This window comes from Castor canadensis, chromosome 7 (genome assembly GCF_047511655.1).
Source record: "Castor canadensis chromosome 7, mCasCan1.hap1v2, whole genome shotgun sequence".
NCBI classification, from domain to species: domain Eukaryota; kingdom Metazoa; phylum Chordata; class Mammalia; order Rodentia; family Castoridae; genus Castor; species Castor canadensis.
In genome coordinates, this window is record NC_133392.1 from 50,958,130 (window position 1) to 50,975,959 (window position 17,830).

General features: G+C 41.6%; 1 protein-coding gene across 1 annotated transcript in view; it reads left to right on the forward strand.

Annotated features, from left to right (window-relative positions):
* Nucleotides 1-1,878: 1,878 nt before the first annotated feature.
* LOC141424863 (claspin-like) overlaps nt 1,879-17,830 on the forward strand; it is a 41,280-nt gene continuing 25,328 nt past the window's right edge. Inside the window, 1 exon segment of the mRNA XM_074079522.1 lies at nt 1,879-1,973. Coding sequence (XP_073935623.1) covers nt 1,879-1,973 — 95 coding nt within the window.

Here is a 17,830-nt window from a genome sequence, read left to right on the forward strand (position 1 = left end):
GAGAGGGGTTGTCAAGCGGACTGCGGTAGTAGGTCGTTTTCATCTCCATCAGAGGCATTTGTAGTTTGATGGATCCTAGTGAGAAAAAACAAACTTGACAAGTAAATTTAAAATGCAAGGCCCAAACACAAGCAAGAGAATAATGGCAACTATAGGCCCCAGAAAGGATAGGAACCGAGTTGTGGAGGGAAGCCAGGATTTTATTTGTTCCCATACCTGTATAGAAACCTGAGTTTCAAGAGATTGCTCCCGGAGCCATTTAGCCTGTTGGAGAATGTAATCTGCACGTTCCTCTACAATGCCTGAAGTATTTATATATGTGCAACAGGAGGTATTGGTGATAGCACATACCCCCCCCTTGTTTGGCCAAAAGAAAATCTAGGACCAGGCAGTGGTCCATTACCATACAGGCAAGGGACAACAAAGACCTTTGCATGTCCTTAATAGCAAGGCCTACCTGGTCTGAGGTGTCCTCTACTGCTTTGGTTAGGTTTTTTGCAGTTACATGATTGGCAATCACCCCATAACTGATTCCAGCAAGGGCTGCAACTAATGCTGTTATCCCTAAAACTATTAAAGTAACTTCCCTTTTATCCCTATGGGAAGCTGTTCCTGTTCATTGGGAAAATTCAGTTTGTTGTATTATAGTATTATTCCAAAAAGATATATATATGTTCAGGATTAGGTATTAGTTGGGCAATTGCCCAATTTCCTCTAGTATGGTTTGGGTGTAAACATGGCAGCCCCCATACCTGGTCCTTTTTCCATGACCTCCCTACAAAGAGATATCCTTCCTCAAGGCATAAAATACCTTGGGTGTTGTTAGCTTGGGCCTGGGAGGTGTCTCCTGGAAACAAGTAGTCAGAGACATTAAGGCTGCTGGTAAAAGATGGAGACGCAGGGGGTGGAAAGTTAGAGTTATACAGCTTTCCTAATCCCATCATATATTTCATTAAGATACATCTGTGATGGCCATCGTAAGTATGCAATAAGAGTTTTTACCAATGGGGTTTGAGGACTCATTTAGCTTGGAGACAAGGCTCCCATTACAAACATTAGCCCTAAGCATGTCAGGACTCATAAAAGTGGGGCTCTTAGAGTTATTCATACAGCACCAATTGGCTGTGAGATGATAGTCACCTATCATCAGGGTGGTGAAGTCAAAAATGTCTTTTTGGGATGTAGGTCCTTATTGATGAATGACAAACTGGCATATATTGTCTGGGACAAAAACGTTAAACCTGCAAATTTTCGTCTGAGAAATGAACCCAAGCCAAGAGTAAGACATAGTAGGCTGGTTCTTCCATGGGACCCCTGTAAGAGGAACCATGGCATAGGAGAAATTATCTGGCCTGAATATCAACCAAGGGAAGGGACCCTGAGTGAAATTTAATAGGACCCAGGCCGGCAGGTGAGCAGCTGTTGGTCTCTGATAGCAAACCCAGGAGTCCTTTAGTGGAGATTTTGGAAGGGTAAATGCTCAAGAGAGATTTAAGAACCCATTGGTCTTCCATGAAGGGCTGTAGCTCTTCCCATATGGGGGTGCTAGTGTACCCAGAAGACCAAGCCCCATAGCAATATAATTAGCAAATAAAAGGAACATGCTGATGCTGTCTTTTTTTTGGGGGGGTCTAGTTTAGCTAGGGGGAACTAACCCTATTTCTAAAGTAATTCTAAGCAGAATGAATAAACTGATTAGGAGGTTTGGATAAAGAAGGCTTATAAAGGTGACTTAGCTGTATCTGTAGGCGTTTTCTTTTTGAACAGCAGTTTTAATCCATCCAAAGGTTCACATGAGAAGGAGGCAGGCTGCAATTCTGGGTCTGGAGGTGGAGATGTGACATCTGCAGAGGAATTCCAGAACTTGACTCTCGAGTGATGGATCCAGGAATCCAGGCTACAGCCACTCGCACTGCCGTCGGAGTAGACAGAATGACAGGTTATGGCCCCTCCCAGGGGCCTCCAAATCCTGGGTTGGATTTGGAGACTTTATTAGGACTAGGTCACCAGGGCAAAAGAGAGGGGATCCCCTTATATCCTCTCTGGGGGTGGCTTGTTTAGTCTCCGAGAGTGTTTGTTGGAATTTAGCAAGTTGAGTGACGTGAGAAATTAACTGAGCTGTCTCTTGGTCAAGAAGGAGGTCATTGGTTAGGAAGGGCCTGCCATATAGAGATTTGAAAGGGGTCAGTCCCTGCTTGCCTGGAGTGTTTCTGAGCCTGATGAGAGCAATAGGGAGGAGCTTGGTCTAGGGGGAGTGGGTTTCTTGGGCCAATTTAGCCAGGTGTCTTTTTAAAAGTTCATTTGGTTTTTTCTACCTTTCCAGATAACTGGGGACGCCAGGCACAGTGGAGGTGGTATTCTATGCCTAGTGCTCTAGAGAGTCCCTGAGTTACTTCTGCCTTAAATGCAGGCCCATTATCACTTTGAAGGCTTTTGGGGAGGCCAAAGCGAGGGATTATTTCTGTGATTAGAACTTGAACCATCTCCCTAGCATGTACTGTACTGCAAGGCAAAGCCTCCACCCATCCAGTGAATGTATCCACAAATACTAACAGTAGTTTTAACTTTGGTCCCCCTGGCATATGAGTGAAGTCTAGTTGCCAGACTTCCCCAGGATAGGATCCCTGTTTCTGTGTTCCTGGCACCTGGAGTCTTTTATTATTGGGATTATTTTTTTGATGTGTTTCACATCCCTGTACAACTTGTTGGGCAGTGTCCCTTAATTTAGTTCCCCCAAACATTTTGTTGACCAAAACCAAAGCATTGTCTAAGCCCGAATGGTAGAGTTGGTGGAGAGTCTTAAGAATTTTTCACTGGAGTGCCTTAGGGAGCCATAACTTTCCTCTGGGTGACACCCACCAGCCTGGTTGATCTAACTGGTACCCTTGTTCTGAGGCTTGTTTATGTTCCTCTGACCGATAGTGTGGTCTCTCTGGGGGAAGGAGAGTCCTCTCCCAGAGGAGAGGGCCAGCTATATTCCTGCATGGCTGCTCATTTAGCCACCTCATTGGCAGTTTTGTTTCCCTTTGTTATCTTATCTTCCCCTTTTTGGTGACCTTTACAATGAATCACCGAGACCTCTTTAAGCAACATAACAGCATTTAGGAGGGCAGGTATGTCACGAGCATGTTTAATGGGAGAGCCTGTTGTAGTTAGCATTCCCCTTTCCTTCTACATGGCTGCATGAGCATGCAAAATCAGGAAGGCATTCTTAGAATCTGTATAGGTGTTTCCTCTCTGTTCTTTTGCCCGTCTTAGGGCTTCTGTCAGGGCCACTAATTCTGCCAATTGAGCACTTGTATTAGGAGGAAGAGGACCTGATTTGAGGGTGCCAAATTCTGTCACAACTGCAAACCCTGCATGTCTGACACCATTCTTGACAAAGGAACTGCCACCAGTGTATAATTCTAGATCTGGGTTTTTTTAAGGGCTGATCAGTTAAGCCAGGTCAGGCAGCATAATTTTCCATAAGTACCTCCTCACATGAGTGCTCAGGATTTCCCTCTGCCTCTGGTAGAAGGGATGCAGGATTTAGGCTCTGACAGGTCCTTAAAGTTATTTAGGTCCTTAAAGTTATTTCTGTCCCTCCCAGAAGCTGGGCCTGATAATTAAGTAGATGGCTGTCAGATAGCCAAAGTTCTCCTTTTGAGTTTAAAATCCCCCCTAGGTCGTGTGGGGTATAAACTGTTAGGGGGCAGTTTAGGATAAGTTTCTGAGCTTCAAGCACTGGAAGGCTTACTGCAGCCATTGCTCTGAGGCATCCTGGTCATCCCTTGGCTACCTGATCTCTTTGCTTAAGTAAACCACTGGCTGGGGAGTAATGCCCCAGAACTGAGTCACCACACCCAAGGCCAGTCCTCCCTTTTCATAGACATATAATTGAAACTTGTCTTGCATTGGGAGACCTAGGGCTGGAGTTGTCATAAGAGCCTTCTTTAACCTGTGGAATGCATTTTCTGACTTGTCATCCCACTCAATAAAGGGCTAGGTATCCTTCTGTGCTTCCTTAAGGATTTTATATAAGGGCCTGGCTAGGTCTGCATATCCCAGGATCCAAATTCTACAGTATCCTGTGACCCTTAAAAAGGCCCTTAATTGTTTTAGAGTTTTAGGTAAAGGAAACATCAAGATTGGACAGATTCTATCTTCTCCTAGAGACCTCATTTTTTTCTCCAGGACAAGACATAAATATGTAACCTTAGACTGACACAATTGGGCCTTTTCTTTAGAGATTTTATAACCTCTATCTGCTAAGAAGTTTAGTGAGGGCTCAGTAGCTTGTGAAATGACAGGCTCATTTGGTCCACAGAGCAGGAGGTCATCTACATATTGTAGCAGAATAGCTTGTGGTATTGCCATTCTGCCAAGTCTTGGGTTAGAGCTAACCCAAAGAGGTGGGGTCTGTCTCTGAATCCCTGGGGGAGAACAGTCCAAGTGACCTGTCCAGACTTTCTTGTGGGGTCCTCAAAGGCAAAGATAGGTTGACTTTTAGGGTATAAGGGAATGCAAAAGAAGGCATCTTTTAAATCCAGGACAGAGTAGTAAGTAGTACCTGGAGGTATTTGGACTAAAAGTGTATAGGGATTTGGAACTACAGGGTGGAGAGGCACTACTGCTTCACTGATCAGGTGAAGATCCTGGACTAGCCTACATTTGTTAGGTCCCTTCCTGATACTGAGAATAGGAGTATTATATGGGCTGGAGCATTCTATTAGCAGTCCCTGTCTTTTTAAGTCTTTGATTATGGGAATTAGCCCTCCTTAACTTCTGGCTTTAAAGGATATTGTTTTTGATGGGGAAACCAGGAGGGGTCCTTGAGATGAATTAGGACTGGGGCAACTGTTTGTGCCTATCCCACAGTGTGTCCATCCATCCACACTGTGGGGTCTACTTGTTCCTCTATTAGGGGCAAGCAAAAGTACTCTCCTGGGGGTAAAAGGAGCTGTACCCCCAATTTGGATAGAAGGTCTTGCCCTAGCAGAGGAGTAGGGGTTTCTGGGACAATTAAAAAGGAGTGACAGAAATGGAAATCTCCCCAGGAGCAGGCTAAAGGCTGAGTGAAATAATACACTAAGGGTTGGCCTGATATACCCTGAATGGTAATTTTCTTGGAAGACCTGGGTCCAGGAGAGAAAGGAATAGCTGAGATGGTGGCTCCAGTATTGATAAGGAGGCTGGCCTTGTGCTTTTCAATTGTGAGTAAAACCTGGGGCTCCCCTGCTTTTATGGTGGTCACAGGAGCCTGTATGGGAGGCCCCGGGACCCATCATTGGGTGGGAGGCTCTGATCTCAATTCCCCTGAGAACCAGGGACAGTGTGCCTTCCAATGTTTTCCCCAAAAAATGGGGCATGGTCCCAGAGGTAGTTTTCTCTGGGTGCACTCCCTCCTAAAATCGCCTGCCTTTCCACACTGAAAGCATGTCCTCAGGTTTGGACTTTGCCCCGGGGGAGCTTCTCTGAGCACTGTGATCAGAGCCTCCTGCTGCTTATCCTTTCTCTTCCTTTTCCAGGCCCTTCCTTTCTTTTTCTAAGTCCCTGTTATAGTATACAGATGTGGCTACATGGACCAATTGGTTCAGATCTCTGCCCCCTTCAGCCACCAATTTCTGAAGCTTTTTATGGATATCTGGTGCTGACTGTGTTAGAAATTTATCTTTTAGATGATTTCCTCTTCCTGTGACTCTGGTATAGTGTTGGTATACTTTTGTAAAGCATCCTTAAGTCTCTGTAGGAAAGCTACTGGAGTTTCTAAGGGTCCTTGCTGTACAGCTGTGACTTGGGAGTAATTAAGAGGTTTTACCTTGGCTCTCCTTAGACCCCCAAGAATGCAGTGGATGAAGTGGTTACAACTCCATTCATGCTTGTCATATTCAGGGTCCCACTTAGGGTCATACCAGGTATGATCTCCTGTTGGAATTAGGAATTGAGGTTTCCTTTTAGGTAGCCAATGTCTTTGTCTTTCTTCTCCCTCCTCCTCCCCACCAGGTGAGGGCCCAGTCTGAGATAGGGCTGGAGGGCTGCTTTTATCTAAGTGATAATTGTCTCCAGCTGTGACTGCTTGATCTAGAACCCACTGTTTCTCCAGAGAAGTGAGGGTCTGAGATAGCAATAGCATTACATCTTTCCAGCTCAGTTCAAAGTTTTGGCTGAATTCTCTAAATGCCTGGATGTACTGATCTGGATTTTCTGTATAATTTCCTAAATCCTTTTTTACTTCTTTAGGTTCACTCACTCTAAAAGAAACATAAGCTCTGTGCTCTCCAGGAATTAACTGGAGGGGGTAGAGTCCTGTGGGACAGCATCTAGTGTGTGAGGTAGCTCGGTAAGGGGAGAGAGGGGGAACTGATGGAGCATTAGATGGGTTTTTTGGTTTAAGGGAGTTTGGGGGCTTTTTGTAAAGGGTTACCATGGTCTGGGTATCTAGCCTGCATTTGTTTAGCCATTCTGGGTGGTCTCTTAGGAAAAAGAACAATTGAACATATGGAACATTGGTCCACTTTTCCTCCTTTTTGCAGAACATATCTAATTGAAGAATGGTATTATAATTAATGCTCCCTCCTTCTGGCCATCTTTCCTCATCTCCCAGAAGATACTGTGGCCAAGCTTGGGTGCAGTAAAACTTGAGTTGCTTTTGCTGAAGACTTTCTGGATCAAGATCTTTCCAATGTTTTAATAAGCAGGCAAGGGGGATCCTTCCTGGATCCTTGAGGCTTGATTTCCCATCTAAAAAGGGAAACAAGGGAAAATTGGTCACCTTAACAGAGGTTAAGTGTCATCCACTGCCACTTGTGGGTAAAGCCATGGAGGATTTACAGATAGATATCACAGTTGCACCCACCCCCTTGAGATGATCTTTGACCAATCTCTCATCTATTTTGACTTGCCTATTTGCCCTACAACCCAGGTAGGACTAGTTCTCCTCTACCAGCTGAATGCTTGTAATTAAAAAAAAAAACTCTATCAAAGTAATCAAGAGGACTTACATGGCTAGAAGGAGGACCCCTGTAGAGGCTTGGATGGGGAATTCTGATGAAGTAGACTTTTGTCTCATATATATCCTGTGAGGCATATATACTTTCTATGAAAACAGAGAGAGAAAGAGAGAGAGAGAGAGAGAGAGAGAGAGAGAGAGAGAGAGTGAGCACATTTGGAGGCTTTTGCTCGAGTAAGGGGCAAAAATGGAGACCTGCGGTTTTTGCCATTTAACTTTTTTTTCTTTCCCTGAAGGCAAGCTGTAGAACCTGTTTAACCAGTTAATCTGATGCTTGACAAAGACAGTTAAGCCTAAATTGGAGACTATCACTTTCTGGTGCCTGTAGGGATTTTTCCCAAACTTCCTAAAGAAAGAAGCTCACTGCTATTTAGAGCAAAAGCTGGGGGGAGGGGGACACTTATCCTGAACTGCCTGGGAAAGGGGAAGGAGAGGCTGAGGGTTGGGGGAAAAGAGAGTTTCTAGTCTCAATGCATGAGGGATTATTGATCATCCATGCTGTCCAGGTTGATCCTGCCCAAAGATAGTACTGGAGCACTGGAAACAAGAGGTGACCTCCACTCTCAGACCACAGAAACCATGAAGGAAGCTTAAGAGATCTGATTGTCTGTTTGCCACAGACATGGCTGGAGGGGTCTGAGACTTAGCCGCCTTTGGAGCCTCAGGATGGGTCAGGAAGTTGCATCTCCAGCCTTTGGGTGACACCAGGGAGTGCCCCGGCCAGAACACCTTTTGTGGCTTGAAGATAAACTTTCCTTTCCACCAGCTGTTTTTGGACTTCCCCTTAAGCTGGTCAGATCTTGAAAGAGAGAGTTAGCATTTAAGGAGAGGAAAAAAGAAAAAGTCTTGGTGCACTGAAGTCAGGTTCCGCCCACGTAGCATTCGCAGTGTGGTATAACCCCCCACCTGGCATCTGAGTTTCCTCAGATTGCCTGCCATACAGCTGTAGTGGGCTCAGACCTTTTCCTCAGTTTCCCAAGGAAGAAACCCTCCTTAACAAGACAGAGAGAGAGGGAGAAAAGGTCAACCTGAGAGTTCCACCGTAACTTGGCCGTGGTAGGGGGTCTCTCCTGGAAAACAGACTCCACCAGAGTGCTGGACACTCATGATCACATTCCTAGGCAGTCTTTCCCAGTTTGGCACAACCTATACTGACCTCAGGTGATGGCTGGTCCCTTTGTGCATTGCCAAAAAAGGTCACATGTTTTCTCTCATATATGGAAGATAAACCCAAAGCATAAACATATACACATATACAAGCATAATTTTGTGTGTATGTGTGTGTGTGTGTGTGTGTGTGTGTACATATATGTGTTGGGTCTGGAGACCTAAGGCAGATGAGTGAGTATCCCATCCCCCATGGAGAACAATAGCATTCCTGCATCCTGGGGAAATGGAGGCCTGTACTCCTGCATCCTAAAGATGAGATACAGATCTGCCACAGGGCTGATGAGCAAAGTGCTCTCAAGATTGTTTCCCCTCCCCCAATAAAGGTGCTAACTATACCAGTTCACCTAAGAAAGCTCTTGAAATGCATGGCCAATAAGAAAATCCTCCAACCCAGGGCCCCCGGGGCCGCCAGTGGCCAGCACCCATACGGCTTGGGAAGACGTGGACCAGGTGAGCTTCGCGGTACCGCGGTACCCCCAGACAAGCCTGGGCCAGAGCAGCATAGCCCCCTGGACAGACTGACCTCCACCCGGGAAAAAAAGAGAAACTGAGTACTAAGCAATAAGAACAGTTAAGACACGCTGGAAAGAGGGTGGGGCGCCCTGAGCGCTGAAGATTGGGGGAAGGGAATCCTTCCCGGGACTGTAAATAAACAAGCCGGGCGGGCCGGAGAGGCTCTGGCGGGAGCGGGGTGCGCGCCCAGCAACCAGGAGCGGGGACGCTTGTGAGAGGAGGGAAGACCCACTTCCCACGTGAACTGTAAATAAACATGCAGGCCTGACAACGCGGGGCAGTGGCCCCTTTCCCAGTGCTTGGAAAGGGGAAAGCCTGTAGCAGAGGCCCCCGCACAGGAGAACTCTGAGCAAACAAAGCCTGTGGGACCAGGTGAGTGTTAAGTTCAACCCAGAGATCTGCATAAATAACACCGCCAGCTACAGGCTGAGAACAGCAGGCAGGCAAGCCACAGTTGCAGATACCACTCTCAGAACTGTCTCCAGACGCTTTTTTTTCTTTTTCTCCCTACCTTTGATGAGAGAACAACCGAATTACACCTGCAAGCCAAAAAACTTACTGAAACTGTATGGCATTTGAACTGGGGACACTTGGTGGGGCTTTTTTTTTTTTTTTCTTCTGTGTGTGTGTGTGAGTGTAGTTTTGTTCTACTTTATGCATCCCCTTTGATGAGACAACTACAGAACAACATCTGAGGCACCAACTCCAGGACTGGAGATTGAGACGGACATCCAAATTATTAAGACTGAAATTGCATTGCATATAAACTTGGAAGTTTTTTGGTTTTTTTTTTTTAATTTTCTATTTTCCATTTTATTTTAATTCATTTTTATATATAGATATTACTTTCATATACTTATTTTTTATTTTTTTATCTTTGATTTTCAATCCTCTCTCTGTCTCTCTATTGTCTGTTCAGCTTACTGTCGATTAGTACACTAACACTCCCTGTTTATACCTTTGAAACTCTCTTGTCTGATACCTTGTTCTGCTTTCTCCCTCTTGTCTGTATATTTGTTTTCCCCTTTTCTTTAACTTCTTGCTTTCCATCTCAGCTCACTCTTCCATTCTCAATATTACCATTGTTATTATTACAAGCTAGAAAATACTTAATTACACACAGTACAGGGACAGTAACAACACCAAGGACAATGACAGGAAGACAGAAAAAACAAGGAAACCAGTTTCCCCACAGCAAAAAATTAGTACAGGAACCAGAGGGGAATGAAGAGAACAGAAACTCAGATCCAGACTCCAACAAAATGAAGATAGACTATGCCAAAGGACCCAATGAAGCCCACAAGAATAATTTAAAAGAAGACATACTACAAGTACTCAATGAGAATTTTATAGAGATGATACTGGATAGCGTCAACCAAAATGTACAAGAGACACTCAAGAAATTCCAAGACAATAAAAATAGAGAATTTGAAAAAGCAAAAGAAGAAATAAAGGAAACCATAGAAGCACTGTATAAACACCAAAGTGAAAGAGAGAACACAATGAATAAATGGATAAATGAACTCAGGACAAAAATAGACAACAATAAAGAAGAAAACAGCCAGGATATGGAAAACCTCAGAAAAAAGAACGAAACAGAACTGCAAAACAAAACGGAAGGCCAATCCAGCTGAATAGAACAAACAGAAGACAGAATCTCAGAACTTGAAGATGAAATGGTAATTAAAGGAAAAACTGAAGAACTATTAATTAAACAACTCAAGACCTGTGAAAAGAAAATGAAAGAACTCACTGACTCCATCAAAAGACCAAACTTGAGAATCATGGGCATGGAAGAAGGAGAAGAGGTGCAAGCGAAGGGAATGCGTAATATATTCAACAAAATAATAATGGAAAATTTCCCAAATCTAGAGAAAGATATTCCCATACAAATGCAAGAGGCCTCCAGGACACCAAACAGACCAGATCAAAATAGAACTACTCCACGACATATCATCATTAAAACAACAAGTTCAGAAACTAAGGAAAGAATATTGAAGGCTGTAAGAGAGAAAAAACAAGTAACATACAAAGGTAAACCCATCAAAATCACAGCAGACTTCTCAACAGAAACATTAAAAGCAAGAAGAGCGTGGGGTGAGATCTTCCGGGCACTGAATGAAAATAACTTCAACCCCAGGATACTCTACCCAGCAAAGCTATCATTCAAAGTAGATGGAGCAATAAAAGTCTTCCATGATAAGCAGAAACTAAAACAATATGTGACCACAAAGCCACCATTACAAAAGATTCTGCAAGGGATCCTGCACACAGAAAGTGACACCCAACTTAACCATGAAAAGGCAGGCAGCACCAAACCACAGGATAAGAAAAAGCAAGACAGTAGAGAGTAACATCAAGTTAGGTACACACAATCAAACCTTCAAACAACTAAGATAACTAAATGACAGGAATCACCACATACCTATCAGTACTAACACTTAATGTTAATGGACTTAATTCACCCATCAAAAGACACCATTTGACAAAATGGATTAAAAAAGAAGATCCAACAATTTGTTGCTTACAGGAGACTCATCTCACCGACAGAAATAAACATATGCTTAGGATGAAAGGCTGGAAGAAGATTTACCAAGCCAATGGCCCCCGAAAACAAGCAGGAGTAGCAATACTTATCTCTGACAAAGTAGACTTCAAACCTACATTGATCAAACGAGATAAAGAAGGACATTCCATACTAATAAAAGGGGAAATAGACCAAAAGGAAATAATAATCATCAATCTGTACGCACCCAATGTCAACGCACCCAATTTCATCAAACATACCCTGAAAGACCTAAAAGCATATATAAACGCCAACACAGTGGTTGTGGGAGACTTTAACACTCCATTATCATCAATAGATAGGTCATCCAAACAAAAACTCAATAAAGAAATCCAAGATCTAAAATATGCAATAGATCAAGTAGACCTAGTAGATGTCTACAGAACATTTCATCCAACCTCTACACAATATACATTCTTCTCAGCAGCCCATGGAACCTTCTCCAAAATAGATCATATCCTAGGGCACAAAGCAAGCCTCAGCAAATATAAGAAAATAGAAATAATACCATGCATACTATCTGACCACAATGCAGTAAAAGTAGAACTCAACAACAAAAGTAAAGACAAAAAACATGCAAACAGCTGGAAACTAAATAACTCATTACTTAATGAAGAATGGATCATCGATGCAATAAAAGAGGAAATTAAAAAGTTCCTAGAAGTCAATGAAAATGAAAACACAACCTACCGGAACCTATGGGACACAGCTAAGGCAGTCTTGAGAGGAAAGTTTATAGCCATGAGTGCATACATTAAAAAGACTGAAAGATCCCAAATCAATGACCTAATGATACATCTCAAACTCCTAGAAAAACAAGAACAAGCAAATCCCAAAACAAATAGAAGGAGAGAAATAATAAAAATAAGAGCTGAAATCAACGAAATAGAAACCAAAAAAACCATACAAAGAATTAATGAAACAAAAAGTTGGTTCTTTGAAAAAATAAACAAGATCGATAGACCCCTGGCAAACCTGACTAAAATGAGGAGAGAAAAAACCCAAATTAGTAGAATTAGGAATGCAAAAGGGGAGATAACAACAAACACCATGGAAGTCCAAGAAATCATCAGAGACTACTTTGAGAACCTATATTCAAATAAATTTGAAAATCTAAAAGAAATGGACAGATTTCTAGATACATATGATCATCCAAAACTGAACCAAGAGGAAATTAATCACCTGAATAGACCTATAACACAAAATGAAATTGAAGCAGCAATCAAGAGTCTCCCCAAAAAGAAAAGTCCAGAAGAACTGATACCAACCCTCCTTAAACTGTTCCATGAAATAGAAAGGGAAGGAAAACTGCCAAACACATTTTATGAAGCCAGTATTACACTTATCCCAAAACCAGGCAAAGACACCTCCAAAAAGGAGAACTATAGGCCAATCTCCTTAATGAACATTGATGCAAAAATCCTCAACAAAATAATGGCAAATTGAATTCAGCAACACATCAAAAAGATTATTCACCACGACCAGGTAGGCTTCATCCCAGGGATGCAGGGGTGGTTCAACATACGAAAATCAATAAATCTAATAAACCACATTAACAGAAGCAAAGACAAAAACCACTTGATCATCTCAATAGATGCAGAAAAAGCCTTTGATAAGATCCAACATCATTTCATGATAAAAGCTCTAAGAAAACTAGGAATAGAAGGAAAGTCCCTCAACATTATAAAAGCTATATATGAAAAACCTACAGCCAGCATTATACTTAATGGAGAAAAATTAAAACCATTCCCTCTAAAATCAGGAACTAGACAAGGATGCCCACTATCTCCACTCCTATTCAACATAGTACTGGAATTCCTAGCCAGAGCAATTAGGCAAGAAGAAGGAATAAAAGGAATACAAATAGGTAAGGAAACTGTCAAAATATCCCTATTTGCAGATGACATGATCCTATACCTTAAAGACCCAAAAAACTCTACTCAGAAGCTTCTGGACATCATCAATAGCTATAGCAAGGTAGCAGGATATAAAATCAACATAGAAAAATCATTAGCATTTCTATACACTAACAATGAGCAAACGGAAAAAGAATGTATGAAAACAATTCCATTTACAATAGCCACAAAAAAAATCAAATACCTATGTGTAAACCTAACAAAAGATGTGAAAGACCTCTACAAGGAAAACTATACACTTCTGAAGAAAGAGATTGAGGAAGACTATAGAAAGTGGAGAGATCTCCCATGCTCATGGATTGGTAGAATCAACATAGTAAAAATGTCTATACTCCCAAAAGTAATCTACATGTTTAATGCAATTCCCATCAAAATTCCATGACATTCATTAAAGAGATTGAAAAATCTACTGTTAAATTTATATGGAAACACAAGAGGCCACGAATAGCCAAGGCAATACTCAGTCAAAAGAACAATGCAGGAGGTATCACAATACCTGACTTCAAACTATATTACAAAGCAATAACAATAAAAACAGCATGGTACTGGCACAAAAACAGACATGAAGACCAGTGGAACAGAATAGAGGATCCAGATATGAAGCCACACAACTATGAGCAACTTATCTTTGACAAAGGAGCTAAAAATATACAATGGAGAAATAGCAGCCTCTTCAACAAAAACTGCTGGGAAAACTGGTTAGCAGTCTGCAAAAAACTGAAACTAGATCCATGTATATCACCCTATACCAAGATTAACTCAAAATGGATCAAGGATCTTAATATCAGACCCCAAACTCTTAAGTTGATACAAGAAAGAGTAGGAAATACTCTGGAGTTAGTAGGTATAGGTAAGAACTTTCTCAATGAAACCCCAGCAGCACAGCAACTAAGAGATAGCATAGATAAATGGGACCTCATAAAACTAAAAAGCTTCTATTCATCCAAAGAAATGGTCTCTAAACTGAAGAGAACACCCACAGAGTGGGAGAAAATATTTGCCAATTATACATCAGACAAAGGACTGATAACCAGAATATACAGGGAACTTAAAAAACTAAATTCTCCCAAAACTAATGAACCAATAAAGAAATGGGCATGTGAACTAAACAGAACTTTCTCAAAAGAAGAAATTCAAATGGCCAGAAAACACATGAAAAAATGCTCACCATCTCTAGCAATAAAGGAAATGCAAATTAAAACCACACTAAGATTCCACCTCACCCCTGTTAGAATAGCCATCATCAGCAACACCACCAACAACAGGTGTTGGCAAGGATGCGGGGAAAAAGGAACCCTCTTACACTGTTGGTGGGAATGTAGACTAGTACAACCACTCTGGAAAAAAATTTGGAGGCTACTTAAAAAGCTGGACATCGATCTACCATTTGATCCAGCAATACCACTCTTGGGGATATACCCAAAAGACTGTTACTCCAGAGGCACCTGCACATCCATGTTTATTGCGGCACTATTCACAATAGCCAAGTTATGGAAACAGCCAAGATGCCCCAGCACTGACGAATGGATTAAGAAAATGTGGTATCTATACACAATGGAATTTTATGCAGCCATGAAGAAGAACAAAATGTTATCATTCGCTGGTAAATGGATGGAATTGGAGAACATCATTCTGAGTGAGGTTAGCCTGGCCCAAAAGACCAAAAATCGTATGTTCTCTCTCATATGTGGACATTAGATCAAGGGCAAACACAACAAGGGGATTGGACTATGAGCACATGATAAAAGCGAGAGCACACAAGGCAGGGCTGAGGATAGGTAAGACACCTAAAAAACTAGCTAGCATTTGTTGCCCTTAATGCAGAGAAACTAAAGCAGATACCTTAAAGCAACTGAGGCCAATAGGAAAAGGGGACCAGGAACTAGAGAAAAGGTTAGATCAAAAGGAATTAACCTAGAAGGTAACACCCACGCACAGGAAATCAATGTGAGTCAATGCCCTGTATAGCTATCCTTATCTCAACCAGCAAAACCCCTTGTTCCTTCCTATTATTGCTTATACTCTCTCTACAACAAAATTAGAGATAAGGGCAAAATAGTTTCTGCTGGGTATTGAGGGGGGGGAGCTGGAGGGGGTGGAGTGGGTGGTAAGGGAGGGGGTGGGGGCGGGGGGAGAAATGAACCAAGCCTTATATGCACATATGAATAATAAAAGAAAAATGAAAAAAAAAAAAAAAAAAAGAAAATCCTCCAACCCAGAGTTAAAACATCCATTAAAAACCCCAGCCTTCACCTGAACAGCAAGCTACCGGCTTCCAGGCTCTGCTGCAGTTCCCTAACTGTAGCCTTTCCTTTCTCTCTAATAAATCCTACTTTATATACCAGTTTTGGGTCATCATTCAACTGCCTCATGAGCCAGTTCCCTGGCCTGTGAAGGCAAGGGCCCTCAACCCCGGCCCGCAACACTTCGACACCATCACATAATATATATATATATATATATATATATATATATATATATATATATATATACATATTACATGTCTGTAATAGTGGGACTGAAAGGACTAGAGAGAGGAAGGAAAGGAAAAGAAAATGATAGAGTGTGAATATTATCAAAATACACTTCATTTGTGAAGGAAGATGGCATAATAAAACACACTGAAAAGTGTTGATTAACAGGAGGTAGGGGTTAATCTGACTTAAATACAGTATATTCACAGGTGAAATACCATGGTGAGACACCTTTGAACAATGAGTATACACTTAAAAAATGAAAGTCAGGAAGGTAAAATAGATCCTGATAGGGATAGGCATGTATGGGGGGATAAATGGGAAGGATGAAGGAGGGTGAATATGGCCAATGTACTTTATATACTGGTATGAAAACAGAACAATGAACCCTATTGAAATTGTTTTAAGCAGGGAGGAGGGGGATTAGGGAGAATGAGAGACTGAATGAATCTAACCAAGGTACTTTGTAAGTGATACAGTAATAAGGTCGCCATTTGTGAATCAGTGGCCATTTTATCCTCAGGCCTCACTTCTTGAGAAATGGAGCCTTCCCCAGGCAACCTCAATCCCAACGGCAGCCCCACCCCTAACAGAAACTCCCACGGTCTAGGACAACTCCACCCCTAACAGAACTCCCGTGTGGGCTAACTTCCTCAAGCTCCCTCTTCTATAAAAGCCATGCCTAGCCCAGAGTCAGTGCTGCACCATCTTTCCCTGGCCAGCCTGGCAGCTTGAGTCTGTCATTAAACCTCGCTCTTAGATGTGAGACTTTTCTCGTGAGCTTTCTTTGCAAGCAGTGTTTTTCCTAACAGTAAGCATATATGGAAATGCGACAATGAAACTTCTGTAAAACTAATATATATATGTAAATTTAAATTTTTTAAAATGTAAAAATCTCTATTCTAGGTAAAGGTACTAAGAACCTGAACCAACACTTGCCTTGTACTCTTCTGACATTTCTCCTTTGTTCTCCTCACTGCATGTACGTTGACTAGCTTCTTCTACTTCCTTCTTCTCCTCTTTCTCTCCTCTCCTCCCCTCCCCTCCTTTCTCCTCTCTTCTCTTTTCCTCTGCTCTCCTCTTTCAATGTCCAATGTGTCATTCTCTTTTTCTGTTCTCCTTGTGAAATATGGCTGCCACACATATTTGTCATTTCAACTAGAAACTACACAAAGAAAGAAAAGTGTCTTAGCACTACCTATATACAAACTGGAAGTCTATTATTTACACAAAGTATTATCAAACTTTTCAGCCTTATACATTCTCACACTGGCATCATAAAAGCCAACTTGGGATGTCATTCATAGTAATAATTATTATTATTCATACCATAAATTGTAATGTAATTACAATTACTGTAAGCACTCAGAACTGATGATAATTATCTGAGATTTATTCTTCATATATTTATATATGGCAGAGTTGAGTACATTTAGTGCTAGGTTCTGTGTGTCAGCACATCTACTCCCACACACAGGAATGAAAAAGTAACTGGGGCAAGAAGTCAAGGATGCTAAAAAAAATATCATCACAGGGAGAGTTGGTAAATTCAACAGCACTGGTCTTAACAGGATAACCACAAAAGACTGGACAGGATGGGTAACTGTATTTTGCTTGGTGTTCAACAATTGATATCTTTTGATATCTATGTCTCAAATTTCCTCTCTGAAATCTTCATTTTCATGGTGCAGCTTCATTTCTCTGATGTAAGCAGTAATTTATAGATAAGATCTTTAAAATTTCTAACAGTATTTAAATATAAAATGCATACTTTGCAAAATTATTTGTCAGAAATTACAGTAGTAACTTGAATTGCTATCCCAAAATGATGAGCCCTGCTTTAAATAAAAAGTATATGTATTCAGAAATCAGAGGTATCATTGTCTTCTCTAATCTTATCTAGTTAACCAGTCAGTCTCTTTCATCACCGTCAATAAATCAGGACATTCCTCCACATGTCTGGCATCAATCTATCTTGCTATAAATTTAAGTGAATTTCTTGTATTCAGCTTTAACTGTAGAGTATAGCCTCTCATCACTTTATAACATAATTTTCATAGGTGAGTGCTAATAATTACATAAATAGTGAATTTTAGCCCTGTAAAGTCCTTAGATATCTGACTCTTCATGTCAGATATATAGCTGATGACCCTAAGGCTCAAAAATACCAATTGCCTACCCAGGGCCAAAACTCTAATAG